Source organism: Urocitellus parryii, chromosome 3, assembly GCF_045843805.1.
Source record: "Urocitellus parryii isolate mUroPar1 chromosome 3, mUroPar1.hap1, whole genome shotgun sequence".
In the NCBI taxonomy this organism is placed as follows: Eukaryota; Metazoa; Chordata; class Mammalia; order Rodentia; family Sciuridae; genus Urocitellus; species Urocitellus parryii.
In genome coordinates, this window is record NC_135533.1 from 73,691,570 (window position 1) to 73,703,957 (window position 12,388).

The following is a 12,388-nucleotide window of genomic DNA, read 5'->3' on the forward strand; positions in this document are numbered from 1 at the left end:
TTAAATAGATTTATTTACAAATTCTAACAACAGAGGTTTTGTGTGTCCATTTTTTCTTAGTTTAATTCAAGTTTTATGCTTAAACAAATTCACTTATTTCAATTCTTTTTTCTTTATAGTGTTTAGATAACAGAATGGTTTCTCGACTTGCAAAGGATATTAAATTTCAATATCTACCATAAACATCACATTCATTTGCTTCCTCAAGAATGAAAACACCTGTTATAGTTTCTTGTTGATTGCTGATTTTTAAATGAACATTTGGATGAAAAGTAATGTTTACAAAGATAACATATATAAAATATTCAAAAACAAAACAGCAGAAATGAAAAACAAAACAGAACAAAACAAAAAAAATCCAAATAGAAATCAAAAAGTTGATTTTAACAAAACTATAAGGCCTATGTGTATAATGAGACCCACTGAGCCAGATGCAGTGGCATATGCCTGAAATCCCAGCTATTAGGGAGGCGGAGGCAGGAGAATCATAAGTTCAATGCTAGTTCAGGCAACTTAGTGATACCCTGCCATAAACTAAAAAAATAAAAAGGGCTGGAAATGTAACTCAGTGGTTTAGTGGCATAACAACCCTGGGTCCAATCCCTACTACTACTACAAAAAAAATAGTCCTCATTAACAAAAGAAAAGACATCATATTAATGAATAATTCTAAAATAACACTTAACTAAAAAATGTATTAAAACCTAAGATTAAACCTGTAATTCAAAATAGCACTCCTCATGTGTCAGCATATATGTTTTTATTAAGATAGAAGAACTGTTTTTATTAAGATAGAAGAAATATATATATATATATATATATATATATATATATATATATATATATATATAAAATCAAAAGAGCATCTTTCCTCCTGTTGGATCAGGTAGAAGATGCATCCATTGGTTCCCTGCTTTTCACTAGACTCACTAGACATCCTGGTGCTTCATCTTGGTCAGCTGGTCAAGATGATGTGAAGAAAAGACTAAACTATAAGCAATCATTACCATCAAGTACAAAAAGTATGGTCAGACCATCACTAATTAATATATTGTTTTATTCTTCCTGAATTATTTACCAAAGTATGTATCCACTTGCATATGATCATGGATAACATTACACAGCATCTACATGCTTGAATATGAAATATATCTCAGATCTATTTTCTATTGAAGAGAATTTTAATGTACTCATTCTCCTTTAAATTACTAAAGACCTTACTAAAAAAATCCATAATCCTTTGGTGCAAGAAATCTAAAATTAGAATTCACTGATACTCATTGATTTTTTCTCTTTTACTATTGTTCTACAAAGATATTTTTAAAACTTGAATACTATACACTTGGTAATAAAATGTTTCATGTAAGTGTTTTGGGTAAAGAAGCATTTATTGGGGAAAATATCAGTATATTAAGGATTATCAGAGGAGATTAATATGAATCATGAGAAAAAATTTAGTGCTTTTAGATATTAAATATTTTTAAAATATTGTTATGTTTGTGTTTCATTCATAGAAACTGAGTTTTACAAATAGCAGCTAATTCTTTCATTAAATCAAAACCAAATTACTAATTTCAGTATTAATGGTTAGCTTTGACATGTTTAAAAGGGTAGAAAGTACTTAATAGACCTGTCTTCAACTATGAAATGAACAACTGTTCAGGGAAATGGAATTGTTCAAAGGTACATTTTCTTTCTGCCAATTCTGTGAAATATAATATAATTATTCTCTTTTAATGAATCTCTCAACTAGGAATAATCTTTTAGCACTTGAACAGGTAAAATATAATGATAATGGGAACAGCTTTGTAAATAAAAGGATGAAATGAGATTGTTATTTGTGCTATATTATGGGATAATTAGATAACAGTGCCATGTTCATCAGGCATTTTAACTTTCTCAAAAAAGCTCTCCAGGGCTTATTTAAATTAGTCATGTTTATCCATGTAGACTTTTAGTTTTATTTCAAATGACTGGCACCTTATAATATTCAGGCCTCAATATTTAGCCTAACCTGATTAATAGCTGATACTGTACAGCAGACAATAGACCCTACCTAAAACAAATGTTAAAAAAAAGAAGCCCTAATATTATAAACTCATAGTTTATCAAGGGAAGAATAATGGAACTGTGTTTATTAAGATAGAAAAAAAGTCACTTAATGTAAAGGGACTGTTATTTATACAAATTTCTGTCAATTTCTAAAAAAATGGACTGGGCTGAATACTATCCCAGAATGTACCATGCATATGTTAATTAGCTCTAATAAATGACGATATTCATGGAAAACTAAATTCATGGCAAGGGACTCCAGAAGTTGATCCCTTTGGTTAACTCAAACTCAATTATTCAAAGATAATTAAGTAAATGGTAGAATTTAATTCTTTTAAAAACAGGATTCTTTGCTGTTTATTGAGACCCCCAGCACTTTGGGTAGTTAGATAACTGTGCCAGGAGGACCAGGTGTAGAGTGTGTCCATTTTATTATATCCATAAAGGTTATCAAAAATTGTAAATAAAAAAGGTGAAGTTCAAAATTTCCCTGATATTACTTCAAACCTTTAAATGAGATGTCAAACCACAATATGGTATAACTGAATATGAATTCTCATCTAGGTAATAGTGGTTAATTTTTCCACCTTAATGGAAAGGAAAACATGGTATTTAATAGCAATCGGAAAAAAATTAGAACCATGACTTAGTTTTTAAACAATGTAGTTAATTTCATGCCTTCTTAAAGAGTTCTTTCACATTTATAATTTTAAAGTACTCCCTAAGTTATTGTCATGTCTCTTGATAATAGAAAAAATCATTATAAGTCCCCTTGGGGACATCTACCTCCTGATATTCAAATAATTACCCTCAAAGGACAAGGTTACTATAGTGATTTATATTTAGAAAATTTGTATGGATGGTATCATATTTGAGATATAAAATTTTTGTGGACACGATTTGAATTCATGTTCTACAATGTTATTTAATTGGATGAAACTTATGTAGAGAACCAATATTTATTTAACTTGAAAATCTATTTTGTATTTCCACCACTGTGTAACCAACCTATATATACTTAAAATTACTTTTCAGCCTTAACCTGGGTAGAAAATCTGCCATTATTTTCAACAGACACAAGACTGGACATATAATGTCACAGAAACAATATGATAATTTTATCACCAATATCAGACATGTACATGTACAGAAAATGACATGTTAAAACATTTGTATTTTCCATCTGGTTCTGAAGTTACAATAAAATCAATTGTTAGAAATGTGCAATGGCTCAGGATAGCATTTAGCATTTTGAAAACAAAGAAGGTATTCTGCCTTCAATGCCATATAAGCTAAACAGCTTGGGGTTTCATTAAAAGCCCTAAGTAAATGAGTCCCTTTCCTTGGTCCCTTGCACCTATTAGATTGACTGATAAATCATATGCTTTTCAACATGCAGCTGTTATACAAAGCACATTTTTTTGCACATTTTCCCAAATTCATTTATTCAGCCATTCTTATCTTTTTAGATTTTAACCATTTTTGTTTTCAGGATTTAAACCTAAAGGGCAGTGATTTAATTTATGTTTTAGAAAACAGAACTTTTCTATTTAAATAATTATCTATTATTTTCAATACAAAATGACTTCGCAGCTATACCAATTCTACCATAAGAAGTTCTAGAATTCTACCAGATGTCAGATTTTGGTTTTAGAATCATATTTAATGTATTATTTTTAAAAATTGGACTGTTAAATTAGAGAAAAAGGGACAATAATAGTGGCCTTAAAAGCATAAAGTTATTTTATACAGCTTCAGAAGCAACATAAAGAGTATTCTAAAAATTGTCCTCCACTATTTTCAGTTGTCCCTAAATATTAATTTATTCATATTTCTGGCTTCTGCTTTTAAAGTTCCCAGAGGTTAGCATTTTGTGTGAAGTTTTTACAGTACTATGACAAGTAGAAATTTCAAAAATGCTTCTTAATAACATTATATGCTTTATCACATAGCTAGACCAAAGATTATACCTGGTCCTATATTTTTATTATATTTTTATGTAAAAGAATTGTCTTCTGTGTTACAATTTACTTTTGTTACTGATTTATAAACTTTAAAGGCATACTTACATTAAGACTTATGAGTTACATAACATTAAGACACCCAGATATATCATGTAATCTTAATTGCAAGCAGCAATTCTGATATTGAGATAGCTTTATTAAGCATATATTTGATTACTTGATTGTCCATTTCTGAAATTTTTTAAAAGAGGCAATTGAAAAGCATATGATTAGGAACTCATTTGGAATTATCTTAAAGGTTACTAGGTAGCAAATGTTTGAATCTATTTATTTTCAACTAATGCAAATATCTTGGTATTAGAATATGCACATATTTTTGTGAAATGAAACATCTCAAATACCATGATCTTTTTTCAACAATTTAACATCCAGGTATAATAATGCTGCATGAAATTCTTTTCTTGTTTCTAAATTTAATTGATCTAATCACTGAATTTAAATGCTTGGAAATTGTTCTGCTTGCTGGGGTTTGAATGCCAAATACATCATCTACAGTTCTAAAATGAATATTGCATTTATATTTAGACAACTTAAAACACAGCCTTCTAAGTTACCCTAAATAACCCATAGAAATATCTGGAAAAATTGGTAATAATAGATGACAAATGTCCATTACCATACTTTCTGATATACCTAACTTCTGCAAGGTATTGCAAGTAATAGTTTTACTATTTAAATGATTTTTGTGCAATTTCTCAGGTTAATACAGTGTACAACACACATAGATTAATCTCACCTCTTCCAGAGATTATCACCCTCATTTTCAATATAAAGATATTGAAATTACGTATAGTATTACTCTTCAGAGATAAAAGGAAATTCAAATTTTGTCAAACTTTGCAGACATTCTCTAATTCATTCTCCTTGATCAATTTGGTTTGGATTGATTTGTTTTGGTTTGTTTGTCTTCCTAATTTCTGGAAATTTAAAAAAAAACTGTAATGATAAAGCCATTTGATGTAGAGATACTCGAACATCACATCAGATAGATAAAAAACAAACAGGGATATAGTCTTCTATGGATACACAGTGCTCCAAGAAATCAAGTAAGGTGTGATAAAGGCAGGTTTGGTATAAAGTATCTAGAAAAGCTTGTTCTTGGGAAATCACTACGTAGTAAATTTTATGCAAGAAGACAACAAAGAATAAAAATAGTTTTTATACTAAGTAGTCATGCTTGGAGCTATGTCAAAGATAAAAGGTGGTAGAAGTTGCCTGTTTCAGTTTTCTAAACTTTAATCTGTTTTGTCCCACCTTCATAATTTTTGCCACATGTAATTACTTCCTATGTTATTATTTATTTTAATTGTTTTACTCTATTTTCAGTTAAATGAATTTAGGTCAAATGAAAAATTGCAATTACCATTATAAATAATAATTTAAAACAGCATTGCTAACAGAAAGAAGACAACTATAATAGTAAGTATATATGAAACTAGTAAACTTTAAAGTATTTGTGAACCTGCTAAACCATTTCAGTTTTCATGAATGAGTGCTTGGTGGGCTTTGATAAATTCTGACCAAATAAAAAAAATAGGGTTGTTAAATGTGAATGAAATTACTGAAAATTTCCTGGATGACATAATATGTTAATCAGTTTTTAAGATAAACTTTCCTGTGACAAGTACCTGGCTAGCTATACTATGTGCAGGGTAGACAGACATCTACTTAATGAGGTTTCAAGCAGGAAGTCCAGCTGCTCTTGGCAGCACCTCCCTTAGCTTCTGGCAAATGCTTGAAACTCTATGGTTTGAATGTAATTACTTCTGCTCAGTCATTTTCAAACTTTTTAAAGCAGTCAACAACTTTTGTTTAAACAAATGAAGCAATATTTTAAAAACAAGTAAATAAAATAGAAAATCAAAATTTTATTTGTACAAATACATTTCAGAGGTTCAAGTTGTTAGCATTTTCAGTTAGTTGATTTACGGGAATAATAGGACTATTTTGATGAAGTCAGTTGCAATGTTACAGCCATCCTGCCTTTCTTAGATTTCTACATTTTATTTTGGTTGCATGGTATTGGGACTATCCTGATGCAGATATATAATTAAGTAGATGAACTTTTTGCATCTTACTTGGTCACATTCTGATTCCATTAGTGGAAAGTGTAAGAGTTTAACTTGACTATTCAAAGGTACATCAATTAGAACTAAAATAGGTCACATTCCTTGAAAGGTCCTCACTTTTGGTTAAAAAACAGTTTTCATATATTTGTTGAACAGGGTAGGGAAGAAAAGAAGTACTTTGGATTAGACAAAGGGGAATGAAGGGAAGGGAAGGGGAATGGGAATAGGAGGTAGTAGAATGATTTGGACATAACTTTCCTATGTGCATGTATGACTACACAACCAATGTAATTCTGTATCATGTATAACTAGAGTGAGAAGTTATATTTCATATATGTATAACATGTCAAAATACATTATATTACCATATATAATTAATAAGAACAAATTAAAAAATTAAAAAATTAAAAGTAGTTTTCAAAGGTGCTTTTGTAATCCAAAGTTTTCAAAGGTGGCTTTTGGAATCTCAAGTTTTCCACTTTATTTATTTATTTATTTATTTATTTATTATTTTTTTTTTATTGGTTGTTCAAAACCTTACAAAGCTCTTGACATATCATATTTCAAACATTAGTTTCAAGTGAGTTATGAACTCCCATTTTTACCCCAAATACAGATTGCAGAATCACATCTGTTACACATTCACATTTTAGTTAACAGAAATTTATTATATAATGTTACTTCTGCCTGGTTCATATTCTTTTAAAATTTAAATTAGTAGGATTTATTTTATTCTGCATAAAGACCTAAAATTTTTAATTTCATGCCTGGCTCCTTAGCCACAGTTGTGAATATGTTTAAATCAAATTTTCTCTGACTGAAGCATGCTTGTGATATACTTTGGTATAACCCTATTATCGGAGCTAGTTAATTAATGCAATTTCTTTATGAGCAAAAATGTTACTAAAAAAGATCTTTGTTTTCATTTAAAATATTGGTGTTGTAACCTAGTTTTCACTTCTGCTGGTTGGTATGTGCTGTTTTGTTCTTGTGCAAAAAAATGTGTCTGAATTTGCTGGTCTTTTAGTTCCACTGAGTTCACATACACTATGGTGGTAATGTGTCCATTTGTAGCATTTTTCTCATTAAATATGGAAAGGCATGTTCTTTTAAATGACCACTGAAGAGTTATAGACTTTCCAATCAATGCCACAGTTATTTATTTATATATGTGTGTGTGTGTGTGGAGAAAGCTGATTTTGTCTGGTAACACAAGTTAATCATTTGAGAATAATATGGCAATGTGTTTTTATAGAATATAACATAGGGTATTTTTTTATTAAAGACTTTTTTCTTGTTTCAAAATACGGCCATGTTTGACCCAAGTTTTTATAGAGCTGCTGAAGAATTACAGTTGTAACTCAATGGAACACAGTATGAAAAATAATGTTTTAGCTAGAGGCCTTTATTTCTTTAATGCAAATACCTCTACCTCCATGTGCAATCATTCATTTATACATTAATGTGAAGAAATTTATTAGACATCTTTCCGAGGTTAATTTAGAAGAGGGGGAGGTAAAGATGAACTCAGCAACTAAAAGACATGGGAAAGATTAAATATTAAGGCTAGGAGCATTGAAAATCAACTTGGCTTACTTTACAGATTTACTTAAAGATTATGCTATCTTTATATAATATACTTACTATACTTATAAACACACACACACACAAACACACACACACACAGAAAATCCCTACTAATTTAGATGAATGTGAGTATAAATATGTTTCAGAATTGAGTCCAAATACTTTAGTATATTTCAATGAAATGATAATATAATGCAATGAGTTACTTATAATTTTATTCAACCTTGAATTAAGTCAAAAGTATAATTTGCAACAAATAAATTTATTGACTAAAAATGTTACAATCTTATGTGAATATCTTCTAAGATTGCAAGCTAGTGAATTGTTCAAGAGTCCCAGATCATACATAGCTTGAAGATATTGAGGATATGATGAACCAAATTTAATATTGCACCTTTGGTCTATGAAATTTATTTAAATAAATTTAAAATATAGTGTACACATTTTATTAATATTAATCTGCTTATTAATAAAATATCTTATCTCTATCACATGAATTTAGTTATATGCTTCTTCCCCCACCACACAGAAATACTTTCTAAAGTTTAGGGGGGAAAGTTTCCATTCCAAAATATAGTAAAAAATTAGTTGCAACTTGTGATAAATTTTTAAAGAGTCATACAATGACCTTCAAAAACTATACACTTACAAAAATGTATTCCTGACTCACAAATCCAGGATGTTCCCACTTTCTTCTTTCTCAGTGTGTATGGGAACTTAGATCTAATAGTTCCACATTAGAAAAAAAAAGGCAGAAATGGAATAGAGAGGTTTTCCTACATTTATGGCAGTAAGAATCAATGATAATAGCTGTGACTGGTTTGTCTGGGCTTTATTTCAATCATACATTCTTGAAAAAAAATCATATAAATATCAGAGTTAGTGAGACCAGGCCAATAGAATCTCAGCTCTGTGCAGGGCTTCACACACATATGTCCATAGAGATGTTTGTTTGGATAGAGTACAGCCCTGTTTCTTAGAAACTTCCAGTGGATGAATGTAGGCAGCTGAGCCACTGGGAACCAATTTGGACACATAATGTAATGTGTACAAGCAAAGGATCTGCCTAATATTGTAATGTAGTGGTCAAATAGAAAAACAAACCAACAATATTTTTGTATATATTATTTTATATGTGCATAGTACAAAATATTTGTAAAGAAAGAGGGAGTGTATATATATATATATATATATATATATATATATATATATATATATAAATAACATAATAGTGCTATCTGTGGAATTCAAAAGAAAACTTTATAATTTGGTCTTAGTATGTTTCTTAGGCTAATTCTAATTTTCAGAAAATTTTAAACATTTTTAAACTCTACTAATCTTTAAAATGATATTTAAATATGAATACAATATTAATGTCAATATCTTCTAAAAGCTAATAATAATATTTATTTCCTACTTACTATTAATTCATATAGGGCAAGCCTCTCAATTTTTCTAGGTATGTCTCCTTTAAAGTGCTATTTTGTCCATATTTTCATATAGTTACATTGCATTCTGAGTATAAACTATTATAATTGATTTTTAAAAATCTTGCTTATACTGAATTCCATAGATATTCACTATTATATATTTCAGAGGAATCAAAACTTCTAGTCATTGTCAGGTCTTAATAACCTTTTCCTTCTAGAGCATACCCAACTCTTTCTCCATCTATCCTTGTCCCTCTCATCATGATACTGAATTTTGTATAACAGAATTCATTGCCTATTGCAGACACCTAAATTAATTACCAGTTACCCCCCTCAAAAAAACAACAACATAGAGCTATTTACTACCACAAGTCCACCAACTACCTTCAAATTTTATTTATTTTTTTACTTTGACAATGTGGTCTTATTTCTAAGGCAATCAGTGGTAGTAGGTAAATTGTAGAAGGTAAAAAGAAACATCATATACATTCATTTTGTTGATTTTTTAAATTCCTATAGATTTTATGAACAAAGATATTACTTTGTTTATAAAATTTACCAAAAAAAATTAGATGTCACATCCCACTGTGAAATATATTACAGTGGAGTTGAAAATTCTTCACCATAGTCATTGTATCCTATTTTATTAGTATTTGCTCTTTGTTTCCCAGGTGTCCTGTTACTAACTCTATGGAAAAATAATAGCAGATAGTCATAATTTATTGTAGAACATTGAAACATTCCCTGATATATGGTTCTTAGAACAACAGTTTAATGTAAGACAGTTCAGTATCACAGCCTGACTGAAGAAAGACAAGAACAAAACCTCTTAGGATTCAATCTTAGACATGCCTGAACTAGGTCCTTGTTAAATTCGTACATCCTGACTAAGATGATTACATTCCAGAAGAGCTAATGAGTAACCTATCATATTTTACTATCCATTACATATATAGCACACATTTTAATTTTTGTGGGAAAAACCCTAATCAAAGAATGAGAACAAAGAAGGAAAATATTCAGAATCCATTGTGTAATTTAGTAAAACTTGGGTATGTGATACTATGAAAAATACTACTGCATAAATATATACATTTGAGTGCAATGAAAAACTCTTTAAAGGTAGCCTTTGAATTCAGATTAACAAGCAATTTGACAGTTAGTTGTTAGGAACCTTACCTTGACTTGCAAACTTCAACTCTTTGGCATCTGTGAGTGTGGTCCTTTTGTCAGACCCTTTCTTCTCTATCCGTCGATGGCTTCTTCTTTTCTTAGACTCTCCCCAGAGGTTGGATCCTCCATGCATGCTTGGTATATTCAAAATAGCAATTCCTTCCAGAGAGATGTTTATTAAATCAATCTGTACGCCATCACACTGGGAAAAAAAAAAAGGAACATAGACTGGAACATAATTTATCTTTCTTTGATTTTTTCCTTATCTTTAAATAAGGGCTTTTAAATTTACCATTGTACCTTTTCTAAATAAGCTTTTCAAGAATACCTAAATGCTTATTATAAATATCAACATAAAAGATAAATCAGTCACTAGCATTAACCTATTATCACTAATAATCCTTAAAAAATGATAAAATTAAATCACCAGAAAACTTCCAAGAGAAACATGTTTAGTGTCTACAAATGTGTATCCAGCTGCAAATTTCCAGTATGTTACAAGGAGGTTGATTGTAGGAAGAATGGTCAAATTTGAAGAATAAATTTTAATGATTGTCACCTGACACCTATTCAGAACATATTGTAACACATTGAAGGGCACTATTCGGGGAAAATAAAGAAATAGAATTCTTGAATCATGGCTTACATCTTTAAAACAAAACAAAACAAAACAAACAATAACAACAAAAACAAAGAATAAAGTGTTTAAAAGGGAAAGTAAAGTCCAAAGCAGTAATTCTCAACCACTCTGGAGTGACCAAAAATGGTATCTTGGTCTAGATTAAGTTCTAATCAGAAAAAAAAAAAAAAAAAAGAAAAAAAAAATAAAAAAAATAAAAAAAAAAAAAAGTTCTAATCAGGACATCAAAGGCAACTAGAAGCCCAGTTGTCCAAATGAATATAGAGGGCCAGGAAGATCAAGTAAGGGAAATGACAAGAACAGCAGTAAAAGGAAACTCCAAACCACTCTATTATGGTAATGGCTTGCTAAAAACCCCAATTAATTAGCCAGAGTTTTTGTTTTGGGCCTGGTGACAAAAAACCCTGCTGAATATAAAAAGTGTGGACAGTTCTTTGCTGTATTCAGTGTTCACTTTTTAATTTTTTGAACATTTTGATCATTTCCTCTGATGGACATGTGTGGAGAATAACAGGGCCATTGTCTAATTTTTGAATGACTATGTATTAATTGATATGCTGTAGGTTTTCTAAAATGATAGTTAATATAAATATATCCCAGAAATTATTCTCCCATTTTCAAATACAAGTCAATATGAGTAAAGATATACATACATAACTGTGTTTAAAAAAAACTTTGTTAGGAATAAGCATTTCATAAATTGAAGCAAATCTGCAGTGGGATTAGTTCATTTGCCATGTCTTATAAAAAAATAATAATCATTGCTACTAACTTCCTCATTTCTCATAGCAATCAAAACTTTTAGACTTACAAGAGGTAATGCTCCACAAAAATGACAACAAAACACAACCCTCTCTTCTACATTAACTTCATCACACTGACTCTAGAACTGCTTCTTGTTCACCAAAAAATAAAAGCTGTGAAATAAAGCAACATTTTGAGCCTAGTTGGCAGAGATAGAAACAAATTCTAGAGAAAGTGCCAAGTTTTCATTCCATTTGTTTCAAGGAGGGTGAAACCAATATCCGAATGATGACTTTTTTTTTCCCTCAGAAATAAGTGATTTTCCCTCCTTTTCATGTATTAAATTAAGATGATTTCTTTTTACTAAAGAATTCTGCTCATGTGTATACTCACTTACTGCTATATATTCTAGATAAACAGATATTAATTTCATAATTAAAAGTAATCTTGTGTAAATACCCTGCAGGCCTCAATGAATCAAACACATACTGTGTGTCAGGCCTCCCACTGACTTCAAGTGGAATGTACTGGCTGGATAATTAGATAGTACATATTTTTTAACCTTATTTGCATGCATATTATATCTTTTGCACACTGACAAGCAGCAGTAACAACAAAAGTCAGATTACCACAGGGAATTCCCACAAAGAAGTCTTCATTCCTTATAAT

General features: G+C 29.9%; 1 protein-coding gene across 6 annotated transcripts in view; it reads right to left on the reverse strand.

Moving 5' to 3' along the window:
• Positions 1-12,388, reverse strand: part of Dgkb (diacylglycerol kinase beta) — a 580,628-nt gene that overhangs the window by 132,419 nt on the left and 435,821 nt on the right. For all 6 annotated transcript variants that reach the window (XM_077796729.1, XM_026408351.2, XM_026408343.2 and 3 more), the window contains one exon: positions 10,342-10,537. In XM_077796729.1, the coding sequence (XP_077652855.1) occupies positions 10,342-10,537 (196 nt within the window). The remainder of the gene's footprint in view (positions 1-10,341; positions 10,538-12,388) is intronic.